The 15,705-nt window shown below is 41.2% G+C and overlaps 1 protein-coding gene across 2 annotated transcripts; it reads right to left on the bottom strand.

Moving 5' to 3' along the window:
- Positions 1 to 4,296: 4,296 nt before the first annotated feature.
- On the bottom strand, positions 4,297 to 15,452 carry LOC307244864 (leukocyte elastase inhibitor-like). Of its 2 annotated transcripts, XM_080020225.1 has the most exons (10): positions 15,282 to 15,452; positions 13,444 to 13,625; positions 11,235 to 11,384; positions 9,842 to 9,982; positions 9,441 to 9,558; positions 9,098 to 9,240; positions 5,804 to 5,881; positions 5,512 to 5,601; positions 5,182 to 5,362; positions 4,297 to 5,061 (listed from the first exon to the last, which is right to left on the bottom strand). In XM_080020225.1, the coding sequence occupies exons 2-10, from the start codon at positions 13,618 to 13,620 to the stop codon at positions 4,835 to 4,837; spliced, it is 1,305 nt and encodes a 434-aa protein (XP_079876351.1). In that variant the 5' UTR covers positions 13,621 to 13,625; positions 15,282 to 15,452; the 3' UTR covers positions 4,297 to 4,834. The 2 variants fall into 2 exon arrangements, with proteins under 2 accessions (XP_079876351.1, XP_079876352.1); XM_080020226.1 differs by lacking the exon at positions 11,235 to 11,384.
- Positions 15,453 to 15,705: the final 253 nt, after the last annotated feature.

Below are 15,705 nucleotides of genomic sequence, written 5' to 3'. Positions count from 1 at the left end.
ACACAAATAAAAAGTATAAAAAGGGTACTCAAAAAGTCTGGTATGGGCCTGCCAACGTCCAGGGTAAGGCCAGACTCCAGAAAGGTCATCAGAGCAGCAGAGAGGATCATCGGCTCTGACCTGAGGGAGGCCTCTTACGTGAGAATCATCACCTGGAGGGGTAAAAGATTGACCACACTAACCCTATAATTACCTCCCATTTCTCGGTAAAAATGTTGAAAAGATACTTTATAAATAATAACACTATAACTTATCCACTAATTACTTCTATGATGGTTTACAAAGCTCTCACTGACTTGGCACCAAATTATGTTTCTGGCCGGTGGAGCGATGACCAGGCTGGTGGAGAGATGACCAGCCTGGTGGAGCGAGGGAGCGGCTGGTGGAGAGATGACCAGGCTGGTGGAGCGATGGAGAGACTGGTGGAGAGATGACCAGGCTGGTGGAGCGATGACCAGCCTGGTGGGGCGATGGAGAGGCTGGTGGCGAGAGGACCAGGTTGGTGGAGCGATGACCAGGCTGGAGGGGCGATGGAGAGACTGGTGGAGAGTTGACCAGGCTGGTGGAGCGATGACCAGGCTGGAGGGACGATGGAGAGGCTGGTGGAGAGATGACCAGGCTGGTGTAACGATGACCAGGTTGGTGGAACGATGACCAGGCTGGTGGAGAGATGACCAGGCTGGTGGAGAGATGACCAGGCTGGTGGCATGAGGGAGAGGCTGGTGGAGGGATGACAAGGCTGATGGAGAGATGACCAGGCTGGTGGTGCGAGGGAGAGGCTGTTGGAGAGAGTAATAGGAGTGGCCGACCTTACTCCACCTTAAGCACATACAGCGGGGCAAAAGAGTATTTAGTCAGCCACCAATTGTGCAAGTTCTCCCACTTAAAAAGATGAGAGAGGCCTGTTATTCCCATCATAGGTATACCCAACTATGAGAAACAAAATGAGAAAAAAAAATCCAGAAAATCACATTGTCTGATTTTTAAAGAATTTATTTGCAAATTATGGTGGAAAATAAGTTGGTTGCACTGGGGTCACTGAAAATATATCGTTTATTTTTGGTAGTATATTCAATTTCACTGCGGCTCTCCTACCAATTAGTGAGATGGGTAGGTTGTTCCATCGAATGAGGTTTTCAATGGATTTGAGCAACTGAGTGAAGTTAAGGGTAAACAAATATGACAGGTTGGTGGAGATATCAAAACAAAGATATATAATATTCCCCTTTGTGATGGTTGCAGCATTGCAGTCCCCCCCGACTGAGTGGTAACACCATGGTTTTAGTCCAAATTATTGAATAGTCTGAGACAGCTTAGAATTGAGATATAAGATTGAACACCTCCGGTAGGTATGATATTGGGTTCCGTACGTAAAACAAGATATCGTCTGCATACAAACTGATTTTGTGAACGGTGTTTCCTATTTATAGGCCTACGATAAAACTGTTTTACAGATGGCCGCCGCGAGGGGTTCAATAAACATGGCGAATAGTAAAGGGGAGAGTGGACATCCTTGTCTTGTGTCGGGTTGGAGAGTGAAACGCTGTGAAGAGAACCATTGGTGATGACAGAAGCAGATAGGGAGTTGTAGAGGATTTTGATCCATTGAATGAGTGACTCTCCAAAGCCATATTTGATGAGGATTCAAAAGAGATATGTCCAATTAACTCCATTAAATGCTCTTTTGGCACCTCAAGAGGTAATAACAGTATATAAGTTGTTCTCTTGAGATATGCTGATCAGACTGAATAAACAACGCACATTGCTGGATGAGTGTCTGCCTTTGACAAAGCCTGTTTGGTCTGGGTGAATTATAGATGGAATGACTTTTTCAATTCTATTAGTTCACGTTTTACTTATTCAGTGGTACCTCAACTTACGACTGTAATTCATTCTATAAGAACGGTTGTATGTTAAAACAGTCGTATGTCAAAGCAATTTTTCCCATATACACCACGCTCATATTTTTCTATGATTTCCTTCTTAGTTTCAATGGGAATCATTGCCTTTTTCTTTTTCCCCATCATCCTTCTTCTTAGGACTCATCATGAAGGGTGAAAATAAACAAAATACACAGCACAAACACAGTAAATATGAAAAAAATATTGATAAGCCACGGACTACGTGCACACACGATGTAGGTCGCCCGCTGACTAACTGCTGACTGGCCGCCGACGCGCCAACTGCAAATTTGCACGCTCGTATCTTGGAGCAGTCGCTCACAAGTCCATACAAATTTTCGCGACTATTGCCGCTCGTATCTTGGATTAGTCGTAAGTAGATGCAGTCGTAAGTCGAGGTACCACTGTAATCTTAAGGTCACAATTAATAAGGCTTATGGGTCTATAACTGGAGGTGAGGGTTGAGTCCTTATTGGGTTTGAGCAAAACCGAAATGAGAGCAGTATTCATGTGTGGAGGCGTGGTGGGGGTTGACTTAATCTCTGTAACCATTCTGATGAATAATGGGGGTATAAATGGCCAGAAGTGTTTATAGAATTCCACTGGGTAGCTATCTGATCCAGGTGATTTATTGTTGGGCATAGAGAAGAGAGCTTTCCTGAGTTCTTCTAGAGTAAGTGGTTGATCTAAGGTGGTAGCCTGCACTGTTGAAAGTTTAGGAAAGTCAATATAGTAGTAGTATGTTATCCTACCCTGTGGATCTTTGATGGTAATAAGTGTTTTTTCTCTATCGCGTTTCAATTGATTGGCAAGAAATTTACCTGATTTGTCATTGAATTCAAAATAATTTGCTCTTGTTTGTTGCATGAGGAATTGTGTCTTTTGATGGATGACTATCAAGTTGAGGTGGAATTGTCCGGATCTCATTTTGGATTTGCTCAGTGGATGAGTGGGCTTGTTGGGAAGTGCAACTCCTTAAGTCGTTGTTCGAGTTTATTTTGGCATTCTTGTCCATTTTTTTTCTTGTGAGTGCAGCATGAAATAATACGTCCTCTTAGAACTGCCTTAGCTGTTTCCCAGAGTAAGGATGGTGATACTTCTGGGGAGTCGTTCAGTTCAATGAAAGTCCATTCTCTGGAAAATAAATAGTTAAATTCTTTATCTGTCAAGGGTAAGGCGTTAAACCGCCACCTGCCGGGAGGGTTCCAGTTTGTTTCATTTATGAGGTTGAAACTAATCGGCCTGTGATCGGAAATTACAACAGGTTGGATTTTAGGATTTGCGATTTTGGACATTGCAGACTTACTTGTCCAGAAAAGGTTGATTCTAGAGAATCTTTGGTGGGGTAATGAATAATATGTGTATGCTCTAGAATGTGGGTTACTTGATTGCCAACAATCCCCAAGAGCAAGATCACTCATGTATTGTTTTATACTGTCAATACATGTCAATGTTTGAGAGCGGTCTTAACTTGGATCCAGTACTGTGTTGAAGTCTCCTCACAATATGATAACTGAGTCAGAGAATTCTAAGAGTTTTGAAAATATATTGTGAAAGAAATTTGGGTCATCCTCATTGGAGTCATAAATATTAGCTATGGTTAATTTAATGTTACCCCAAATCCCATTAATCATGATGTAATGCCCTTCTGGGTCTGATATTGTGGTTTTAATTTGATATGGGATACTTTTATTGATCAATATAGAAACACCTTTTTTTTTTAGTTGTATGATGCAGAAAACAGGTGCTCGGGTGCAGTGAGGTGAGTTTCTTGCAGTAGAAAGAAGCTGGGGTTCATCCTGGTGAGGTGACTTATGATTTTGCCACGTTTAGCAGGTGAGCTCAAGCCCCTCATATTCCAACTAACAAATTGAATGGATGTCATTGAAGTTAGTGTATCGGCGTATTTTCAATAAAATTGAATATTGCCTGTCTAATCGGTTATTTCATTGTAAGGATCAAACAAGACATAGTAGTTTGGCGTAATATTCTTTTGGAAATTAAATTTTTTTAAATGTTAATTTATCTTCCACCACAAGATGGTGACATACCTGTATAAGCATTATGGATATTGATATAAAATACAAACAGCTGGTAGCCTAACCTCAAATCTCTGGGCTGTGGTATTGTTTTTTTTGCCATCTGCCAACCAATGTACATTGTAATACTACCTACATATTAACAATGCTCACTCAATATACATATAATCAATACAGATGGCCCTTTCTTATATAATACTTCAGATTTTTTTTTTAAATATATATATTCCATTAACCTCGGCTATGTCTAAAATCAATAATAATTTAATATTAGGGGATTATATATATATATATAATTATTTTTTCCCTCTCTCCCAAATATACAAAATATTTGAATTAAAACAGAAACATCAAAACAACATCCACACTATTTAATTCCAAGCATAATGGGATAAGGAAACTTGGAAATTGTGTTCAGACACAACTGTGTTTACTTACATTTTGTTATTTTCTCTCTAGAAAACCAAGTACAAAAACAGTAATATAAAGTAAAATATAGCCTCTATTCAAATGATTACCCGTAGCATTTCAGCATTAGAAAGCTCTGTCAGACTGACAAGAACATATTTTCTTATTCAATATTTTTGTCATATTCCTTAGTAACATGTTCTTTCAGGGTGCACTCATAGGATCTATATAATGTCGGCAGCATCTAGTGCCTTTAAGGCACAGTTAGTGGGATAGATAAAACCAAAGGTTGCAGCATGAGGGAAATCATGATTCAAAAAAGAGAAATCCATGACTAAACGTAAAGATAGAGCATGAACACAGTATATATTACTGAGTTCCTAAGGACCTCCACATAAACCACTAGATGACTGGGAGAGCTTCTCAAGGTGTAGTGAACTTAAGTATTCTTGACGTGTACATGGATGGACCTGAAGGCCAAGCTGCTCATTGCGGGGAGCAGTATCGGCCCGCGAAGAGAACACTCCCGCTGGGGTTGTGCCGAATGAAGAAGAGGAAAGGGTGGTCGGCGATGAAGGTGGCCGGTATCATGGCGCAGCGCAGCATGAAGATGGCAGCGGTGGCAGCGGCGGCCTCCGTGCCCTCTTCGTTGACCTCCACGAAAGCCTTGTGGACCACCTTGGACAACACCAAGTCGTTGGCTTCAGACATACCTGTTAGGAGGGAAATGATCTATTCAGTGATCCATCTATTAACCTCATTCATGAATAAGCTCTTTGAGGACTGGTGCGTCATCTTTAGGATGCCTTTCATGGTCTAACCACGTGTCCTACCAGAGAAGTCGCTCTGTGCTATGTCAAAAGCGTCCACCATGCCCATACGGATCAGGACCTCTTTCAGGCTGTAGGTCTCCTCCATCTTGAATCGTGGCAGGCCCACCCTAACCTCCATCATGCGCATGTTGTCTGGTCTGGTCCACTCCACAAAGTTGTCATAAGTCAACTGCTTTTCCAGCTAAAGAGCAAACAATGTAAACAGTTGGTTCCTGTGTGTGTGTGTGTGTGTGTGTGTGTGTGTGTGTGTGTGTGTGTGTGTGTGTGTGTGTGTGTGTGTGTGTGTGTGTGTGTGTGGTTATTACTTCAGTGAGTGGACAGCTGTCATACCTTCTCCAGTCCGGTGGTATCACCCTCCATCTCATTGGGCAGAAAGATGAGCATGCTGAGGTCCTTGCTTTCGTAGGGCAACTCTAGGATCTGACAGACACGGTATGTTGCACAGATTAAAGCGAATGTTGGACGGCTATAGCTTAAATTTGACATTTTACCTTGGCAAAGTTTTTTTCTTTTTAAACTGAAGTAATTAGATAATGAAGGGTTAGGTGGAGAACTGAATTGACCATTACCTAGAGAAACTGAATCATTGATGGTCTGAATAACAAAGTATGGGATCGATTACCTGGCAATTGGCCTCTGGGATGAAGGCGAGGGAGAATTTACTTTTCTGGTACATCATCCTCACTGGTTTAGTCTCATTCTGAAGTCAACAAAAAACAGAGCAGTGTATGGCATTAACTTCAATAAATGGAGCTCCAGCTGCTATAATATGTCATGTGGTGATAAAGTCCTTTATCGAGGTAAACCTTTAAGCCATGGCTACTCAACGCTCGCACAGATACTGAACGGAAAAAGATTTCTATAAGTTGAGGTGGAAAAGAAAATAAGTTTGATGCAAATACGAGTTAAAGATAATGTTCATCAATATGTACGGTATGTACAAATAAATTCAATAGAAATACAAATATAATTCAAGATAGCAGCAAAACAGTTAAACAATAAGTGTTGTCTTTTATGAAACTGCTTCTGCTTATTGCACCACAATAGAGCTACTGACAGTGCAGGTGACAGGTCAAAATTCTTCCCATCTCTCATCATGAACTTCTGCACACTTTGATGTGGAAACCAGAAGCATGCTGCAACATTTCACCCCGGATTAAGCAAAGTCTGATTGCCATACCTAATAACTGAGAAACTTCGGAACTGCTCACACTTTTATGAGTACAAAAAAAGCATGATAGATGAAAATCTGAAGTTTCACAACACGGTGGCGCACTCAGGCATGACCGTGAGCCATTTGCTTTCTGATGCAACACTCCAGCATAAAAGGGTGTGTTTGTAGCTACAATGAAGTAACTCTTGTGTGTAACTTTTCATTCTCATATTTGTCATTGCAGTTTTATTTTTGTTGGACTCAGGGTTCATTCTGAAAGTAAAAAATGAAATTAAGAGATTTCAAGTACTTTTTTTGAAGCACAATTTTTTCATTTTCAAGGACTTCATGCCATTCATGCCTTCGTGATTTTTATTAATTAAAATATAATAATCTTGATGTCATTGTGTATTATTTATATTAGTACATGTATTATATACTGTATATAATGAATTACACCGATCAGCCACAATATTAAAACCACCACTAATAAGCACTAATATTGTGCAGCTCCCCCTTGTGCCGCCAAAACAGCTTTGACCTGTCGAGGCATGGACTCCACAAGACCTCCGAAGGTGTCCTGTGGTATCTGGCACCAAGACGTTAGCAGCAGACCCTTTAAGTCCTATAATGGTGAGTTCAGACTATGTGATTTTAGCCTGATTTCCCACTCACCATCACGTTTTGGCAGATCGCAGAGCAAAACCCCAAATAGGAGGTAAATCACAGCGTGCTCTCGTGAGCGATGAGCGTGTGGTGTGAACTGCTCACAACGCGCTCCAACTGCTTGTCCAGCGCTCGCAAACGCTAGCGAAATATTAAGCAGGTTTAATATCTGGTTGTGTCGGGATCGACTCGGGAGTGATGCAACAAGCTACAGCCAATTTGAGCAGACATGGAATAGGAGGGGTGGGGGATTGGGGGTCGAGAAGCAGTGACGGGGAGACGGCACGGCACGGACCAGCAGCCAGAAACACACAACATACCAATTTTACTTTTCTTCTCTATGTTTGTCATATACATTTGTTATTTAAATTCTGCTTTTTTGTTTGTTTACGGTGATCAAGAATCTAATAAAATATAAATAATACTATCCCATGCATGGTATTGCATCATTTCCGGTGTCACTCCTCGTGTGTTTTCGTGACAAAACATAGTTTGGAGACCCGACAGACTCGTCAGGGATTCCTCCTCGTGAAAGATCTTATACACTGCGTTCCAAATTATTATGCAAATTGGATTTAAGTGTCCTAAACATTCAATTTTTTGTTTTTCAATTAAACTCAAGGATGGTATTGTCTCTCAGGGCTCCTTGGATCACTGAAATCAATCCCAGACACCTGTGATGATTAGTTTGCCATGTGAGCCCAATTAAAAGAAAACTACTTAAGAAGGATGTTCCACATTATTAAGCAGGCAACAGGTTTCAAGCAATATGGGAAAGAAAAAGGATCTCTCTGCTGCCGAAAAGCCTCAAATAGTGCAATGCCTTGTACAAGGTATGAAAACATTAGATATTTCACGAAAACTTAAGCTTGGTCATCGTACTGTGAAGAGATTTGTGGCTGATTCAGAGCACAGAGAGGTTGGTGCAGATAAAGGCGTAATGAGAAAGGTTTCTGCCAGGCAGATTCATGGGATTAAGAGAGCAGCTGCTAAAATGCCGTTACAAAGCAGCAAACAGGTATTTGAAGCTGCTGGTGCCTCTGGAGTCCCACCAACCTCAAGGTGTAGGATCTTCCAGAGGCTGCAGTTGTGCATAAACCTACTATTTGGCCGCCCCTAACCAATGCTCACAAGCAGAAACGGTTGCAGTGGGCCCAGAAATACATGAAGACTCATTTTCAAACAGTCTTGTTTACTGATGAGTGCCGTGCAACCCTGGATGGTGCAGATGGATGGAGTAGTGGATGGTTGTTGGATGGCCACCATGTCCCAACAAGGCTGCCACGTCAGCAAGGAGGTGGCAGAGTCATGTTTTCGGCCGGGAAGAGAGATGGGGAGAGAACTGGTGGGCCCCTTTAGGGTCCCTGAAGGTGTGAAAATGACCTCGGTAAAGTCTAGAGAGTTTGTGACTGACCACTTTCTTCCATGGTACAAAAAGAAGAACCGTGCCTTCCGTAGAAAAATCATCTTCATGCATGACAATGCACCATCTCATGCTGCAAAGAATACCTCTGCGTCATTGGCTGCTATGGGCATAAAAGGAGAGAAACTCATGGTGTGGCCCCCATCCTCCCCTGACCTCAACCCTATTGAGAACCTTTGGAGAGTCCTCAAGCAAAAGATCTATGAGGGTGGGAGGCAGTTTGCGTCAAACAGCAGCTCTGGGAGGCCATTCTGACTTCCTGCAAAGAAATTCAAGCAGAAACTCTCCAAAAACTCACAAGTTCAATGGATGCAAGAATTCTGAAGGTGATATCAAAGAAGGGTCCTATGTTAACATGTAACTTGGCCTGTTAAGATGTTTTTGATTGAAATAGCTTTTGATTTCAGTAAATATGACCTCCTAATGCTGCAAATTCAACAACTGACCATTTTCAGTTCTTTACAACATATAAAATGCTTTAAAACTCTGTTGTGCATAATAATTTGGAAGAGTGCATTTAGAGTATTTTATTTTTGAAAAAAATACTGTCATTATTGGGAGGTTTTTTCAATAACATTTAAATTATACCCTAACGGTTGATGACTTGAAAATTATACTGACTGTCATTTTTGTTTCCCATGACGACCATTTTGTCTCCATGCAGTGTTTCTTACCTTGTTGAGTCTAAACACAGCGTCGACAGTGTCGCTCTCCTTGAACTGCTTGTCCCAGTTGCCTTTGAAGTAGATGGCATTGACCAGCACCAGCCTGGTGAAGCTGTCCAAAATGCCTGGAGTGAGCAGGTCCTTGATTTTTTCTGGTGTAAACACAAGAAAATAAGCAACATTAGGGTTCTGTTCAGTACACAAAGAGCAGAGGAAAAACCCCTTCAGCTCTTCAACCCGTTGGAGTCTTTTTAAGCAGCTTTAACACCTCAACTCCAAGTCTAACTACGGGGGGGGGCTAAGCTTGGGGATCTTAATTTTTTTTCTGTGTACGTCTGTGAGTGTGCTTCACCTTGCGTCTGATTCTCAACCCATTTGTTAATCTGCACTCTGGCCGTCTCTGCGTTTTTTATGAAATCCACGGTCTCCAGCTCTGCCTTGTAGTGCTTCCTGGTTCCTCCCAAGAAGTCCTGGAATCATAAATCAGCATTGCTAAAATCCAAGCACACTAGGGTGAATCGGTATCTTTATTCAATCATTTCCTTTTAAACTATTGCCAATTCGCCAAGAATGGGAGAAAAAAATCACATCACATTTGGAAAGGTAATTTTGCTTTGGACACTGCCCCCCCGCTGACCCATCCTCACTGTGCGCAGCAGAGAGATTCCTGCTATGCCTGCCTTTGTGCGAGCGCTCCCACTACCCACGCGATACCCACAGCAGTGCAACAAACACGCTGCCAGACACACCCACCTCATCAAACTGGAAAGTCTGCTCTCCATAGAGCCTGTTGGCCAGGCTGAGGGAGTACAGCACTCCCGGCTTGTTCAGCTCACTCATCAGTTCTGAGAAGCCCAGGTGGACGTCACCCGGGGCTTTGTGGAGCTGCAGCGACTGTGGACGGGGTTAGTTTATTTAGACAGATTCGTTTATTTAACATTCACACAGACAGGCTGTTCGTCCGCTTTACACCACCACCATAACATGCAAAGTAAATATAGGCTGAAAGAAACTAGAACGGGCAAAACAAGAGTGAGATAGGAAAACAGTGTTGATATTAACAAGTCGTCCAAAAATATCTCCATGGAACCATTTGAAGGAGGAAAAAGTGAGGAATATGAGAGAAATGGTAAAGTTATTGTACTTTAGGTAAGGTCATAGCTTTTCCCCAATACATTTTGAATGTGTCCGGTGTTGTCAATGTTTGGAGAGCACAGAGTAGCATCCTGTTGCTCCTTATCAGAGAAAAAACTGTTGCAGGAAACCAAGACACTGATGAGGAAGAAAACACCAGCAGTAAATACTTTCAGCCTTGAACTTTTAAACTCCTATGGGCAGGGTTCATTCTGACATTACAATTACATTGCAATTAAATTCAAGGAATTTCAAGTACTTGTTCTAATTGTTCAATTTCAAGTGACTTTGCGCAAAACAAATAAGCAATTTTCAATGTGATCTTTATTAATTAAAATATAATATAATCTTGTGGTGTAGGGATGGTGTGGTTTGAGCAGCTACACCTGTCCTGGGTCTAGTTAATTGGGGCCAGAATCAGTGTGGCTGTATACCTGTTGCTCGTTGATTGGTCCAACGAGCAACAGGTAAAAAGACACACACACACACACACACACACACGAGAAGAGCACTTGTCATGACGTGCGGTCCATCTGCTCCTGAGCTTGTTCCACCGACACACATTCATCTCTAATTGTAATTGACTCATCTCTATTTCCAACCACGCTGGATTAAATTAACATTTCCCTGGCATAGTCATGTCATAAAAGAAATTCTGGAACAATTGTATTAGGTTTTCATATGAATCACAAAACCAGGTGGAATATCACAGGTTTTCAATTATCGCAAGGGGAGGTTCGAGGACATTTCAAGCACTTTTGCGCAAAGGGGCTATTTTCAAGGTATTCCAGTAGTTCAGTTTCTGAGGATGAAAGTCAAGCACCTCATGGTCCTGGTAGGAACCCTGTATAACACTCCACCTTACACCCATACACCTTGGACCCTTCACCTGTGACACCACTCACACACACACTAGTTAGTAGCAAGAAGTATACAAGGGTGGGGAAGTCATAGAGAAATGACCTTCCTCATTGGTTAGTCGGTCATTTGTTTTATGATTTTTTGTTGTTACCGCCTTCTTCTTCTGCAGAAACAATGGTAGCTGGCTGGTCTGGACCTGCTGCTGCTGCTGCTGCTGCTGCTGCCGCTGCTGCTGCTGCTGCTGCTGCTGCTGCTCAGCTTCTCCCTGCTTCGGCTTCTCTGCTTCTAAGAAGCAGAGAACCTAGAGGTGGAGGTGGCAGCACGTCTCATCATGGGGATCACTTATACAGTTAACAGGCTCTGAGTTGTAGATGTAAAAAATGTAGTGAGTTGGATGGCTTTCTGGTTTTGCATACTGGTTTTATTGTATATGACCACATTTTTCCAGTTAGATTTATTAGAGTCACTTTCTTTCTATTTTTCGAGGTTATTTTTGAGGTGATATATTTTGTTGTTTATCAATGACTTTAGTGTATATTATAATATTTTATTGGGTACAGTCAACTGTTTTAATTATATATTTCCACTTTTGCCCTTTTATTTATTTAGTCCATTGCTTTATTATTATTTAAACTTTTGCTGATGCTGCAATTTCCCTCCAGGGAAATATGAATAATGTATCTAAGTAAAATATATATATATATATATATATATATATATATAAACTGACATGTGTCCCCTAAACGTTGGCTTACAGTACAGATTAAGGATCTACCAGTGAGCTTTGGCAAAGCGCTGACTGGGAGCAGAGCCTAGAACAAGAGAATTCTCACAGAAACCCTGCCTCATCGCCAACACTCCCCTTTTGTCCACATTTCCACAGACTCATGTATCTACACTCCTTTTATCAGATACTGTGAGAGATGAGTGGCAAACGGCTCTGAAAACCTGCAAAGAACAGGCCTTTGTATGCTACGGTGCAATGCCATGGTTCTGAAGATGTGAACACTTAATGGGCAGTGGGTGAAGACTTAGTGTATATAGTGTAAACTAATTAGCATTTGTGTGAGGAATTCTTCAGTTGATTGCGGTGCAGACTTAAAAGATGATCTGATGCAATATTCTAGTCAGTAAACGGTTCTACAACCCAGCAGAGACCAGACCTTTTCAACAGTGGGCCGTTGGGTTGGATTCAAAGCAAAATTAAGGATCAAGCTTCAGTGTCAATGGGGATGTAAAAAAAAGGTAAATTGGATAAAAACAAACAAACAAGGCATTTACCTACAGCAGTGGTTCCCAACCGTTTATGATTCACAGTCCACTTAAAAACTTGAAAGTGTTTACAGCCCACATCCCACCAAAATGTTTTTGTTTGTTTGTTTTTTCCAAATAAATTTAAATAAAAATACCATTAAATTAAAAAATATATTATTATGAATATGTAATATCTAAATATTATAATTAAATACAAAACAAATCAACAAATACATACTTTACAAATATTATTTTTATAAAAGACAATATCGGCTGCCTATTTGCAATACCCCCCTGGACCACGGGTTGAAAATCACTGTTCTACAGCATACTGTAAACTGAGTGTTGATATAGTGAATTGAGTGCTTTACCATTTCCCACAGTGAGCGTTTATTACCTTCTACACATACACTGTGTCGCTATGGTAACACAACAGAACATTGCTCCCCTATGAAAAAGTGTTGAGATTTGCGTCAGAGAACAGAACACCATGAAGCCATTCATGCTGATGGTGGAGAACGCAACCCGTGCAAGTCGCACAGTCAGAGTTTGCTGTTACAGGTACAGTCAGCTTTCCTGCCGTGCCAACTCTCACCTTCCCGAGACTTCCACTTCTAGAGATGAATTTGTCTTGAAGAAAAGTGATCCAGAACCGTTAACATCAGTACGTTTTACTTGAAGCCATCATAACAATAATAATAACTATACATTCTGGGTTGGGTGCACAAATTCCATGTTATGTGAATCTCTGGCTCAAAACGTTCAATCTGAGCCAAATACACACCTCCTGAGAGGGCAAGACAACACATCGCCATGCAGAACCAGAACATTTTGCAAGACCTCCAACAAGCGTGTTTCAACACGCTGCGAAACAGTTACATTCTCAAACACCCAAAAGGGTGGCACCACAGAGGTTTTTCCTGGTCTTTGTTCACTTCTCTTTAAGGCTGGGCTGGTCATGACATTTTAGCTCCCAATCCGATCATCACCCAATAACCGAATCGATCTGCATTATCATCTCATCTCGGGGGGGTTCCTGATTATGAAATAACCAGCCCAGCCCTATTTCTCATATGTAGAAATGGAAAAAAATCGGTTGCATTTACCTCCGACATCTGAGTGGCAGTGTTGCCCCTGGCCCCTAGAAGAACCATGGCCAGGGCCGAGGAGATGCTGAGAGGAGAGCAGAAGACATTGCCAGTCGTGCTCTCTCCAGTTAACTCCTTGAACAAATTCAGGCAGAAAGTGGTGTTGGCCTCAGCCAGCGGGGATGGTGATGCCATTTTATCTGAGAGCGAAGGCACGAGATACACAGTTAGTCATGTTAGACACACACGCACACTATTGCTGGGATTTTTATCATTACAATATCGGTTACATGTTAAAATATGGTTATTGATTTATTTTTGGTTATTGGAATTTTTTGTTATTGTAATATTGCAATATAGTCAAATGCTGTCTTTTCCTGGTTGTAGTGGCTGCTCTTATAAGTGTCTCTTCTGAAAACACCAATAGTAACAATAAACAACTTATCGTACCCAAACATGTTATGGTGTATTACGGAGTATTGATTTTAGACGTACCAGAGATGCAGCCAAAGAATGCATCATACATAATGGAAGTGTGGAAATGTTTACATCATACAAATACTTGGGTACTATTTTTGATGGCCACCTTAAATTTGACGTGAACACTGAGGCTTCTGTGAAGCAGGGGCAACAGAGAATTATTCTTTGCCGCAAATAAATTCCTTTTCTGACAGTCCTGTCATCCTCTGTCGTTTTTAATCAATCTTTTAGTGAGAGTGTCCCGAGTTTTATCTATTTTTTTTAATCTGCTGGTTTCACAGCCTCACAGTAAAAGACAGAGACAGCGATGTTAAAACCTGTTCTAGGATCACCGGAGTAAAACAAAGAGATCTGAAATAATTTCCCAACCAACAAATCCTCCAGGAAGCAGCAAGTATTTTGGCTTCTTCTGGACTATTCTCCGGGGCAAGGATATCGCTTCGACAAGGTTAAAAAAAAAAAAAAAAACGATTCTGGGATGAGGAGAAATAATTGTTAACAAAGAGTAAAACAAGGTTTCTTTGATTCCTTCCTTGCGCTGCACCTTTTATGCATTCAATGTATTCTATCATTTAACTTTATGCATTCTATGTCCTTTTATAATGTGTTTCTTTACACTGTGGCTTGATGCTTTTGGTGTTTTATATAAAGCACTTGTTGTTGAAATGTGCGATACAAATAAATTTGTCTTGCCCTGCAAGTGAATTTTCTCTGTTGCCATCAGGGCGTTGTTATGTTGTTTATTTGCTCATAAAACTAACCGCTATTCTAAATTTTTATTTCCCTATGCAATTTGACTGCTTAATGCTTTGTAGGTTGTTGTTTTTTTTTTACCACTGTCATTGTTGGTGAGTGTTTCATCTGATTCTTTTATTGTGTTCATCAAGTTTGTTTGTTTGTTGCTGTGTATTGGTATACGACAAGATGCTCCAAACAAATTGCTCCTAGTGGGATTCATGAAGTTGTTTGTATTGTAATAGTCATCCCCCAAATAATGTCAAACGACCAAATTTCAATATTTGTGAAAAATATTTTCATTATTATTATTATTATTATTATTATTATTAATAATAATTTTATTGTTTGTAATTTTGTCAATATCGCCAACAGCTCCAACACGCACGCAAGCACGCACACACACACACACACACACACACACACACACACACACACACACGCGACCTAAAAAAAGTAAATAGACATTTTAACCATTGCTGTTGAAAAACTATAGATACAGATAAATGAAGATAACCCAAAATACTGTACATAGATAAAAATAGCATTGCCGTTCAGCTAGATAGATAGACAGACAGATAGACAGATAGACAGACGGATGTGTAATGATAATCATGGTGGTTTTAAAAGCCTTTACTTACCGGTGTGGCTGGCGTGGTCGGCAGGCGAAGAGCAGTGGGATGGTCACAGACACGTTCTCTTTATATCGTGTCCATTTCTATGTTGTTGAATCAGAGTAGGGGCACGCCCGGCACGCCCAGCCTGTCAAAGTGCACTTCAACGTTCCCCTGCGCCGGTCCACGGCGAGCCACAGCTCTCCGGCTCCGGAGGTATCGAGATGCAGACAAAATGGCGGACGTCCGCAAGAGGCACGTCCGCGGTCGAAAGGAAGTTACAGAGGTTCGCGTTGCGACGTGGGTTTGTTTTCGTGGTTGAAGTGAAATAGTGAACCCCCAAAGGACCCGTGTGGACCCATTGTACTTATTCATTCATGTATTCTTTAATATTCGCCGTGTGTATATTTATGTAGATTATATTTGATTATAGACAGCGATGATTGACGGG

The sequence above is a fragment of the Zeus faber genome, assembly GCF_960531495.2.
Source record: "Zeus faber genome assembly, chromosome: 19".
Taxonomy (NCBI): Eukaryota; Metazoa; Chordata; class Actinopteri; order Zeiformes; family Zeidae; genus Zeus; species Zeus faber.
Note: the sequence above shows the minus strand (reverse complement) of the source record. Positions and strands in the feature narration are given on the sequence as shown.

What these genes read in the sequence shown, in the direction of transcription:
- LOC307244864 (XM_080020225.1), bottom strand. Translation starts at nt 13,620, where the DNA reads ATGGCATCACCATCCCCGCTGGCTGAGGCCAACACCACTTTCTGCCTG. An exon ending in TTCTGCAGAAGAAGAAGGCG is followed by an intron (nt 9,983 to 11,234) that starts GTAACAACAAAA and finishes CCCCGTCCACAG; the next exon opens with TCGCTGCAGCTCCACAAAGC. An exon ending in CTGTGTTTAGACTCAACAAG is followed by an intron (nt 5,882 to 9,097) that starts GTAAGAAACACT and finishes TGTTGACTTCAG; the next exon opens with AATGAGACTAAACCAGTGAG.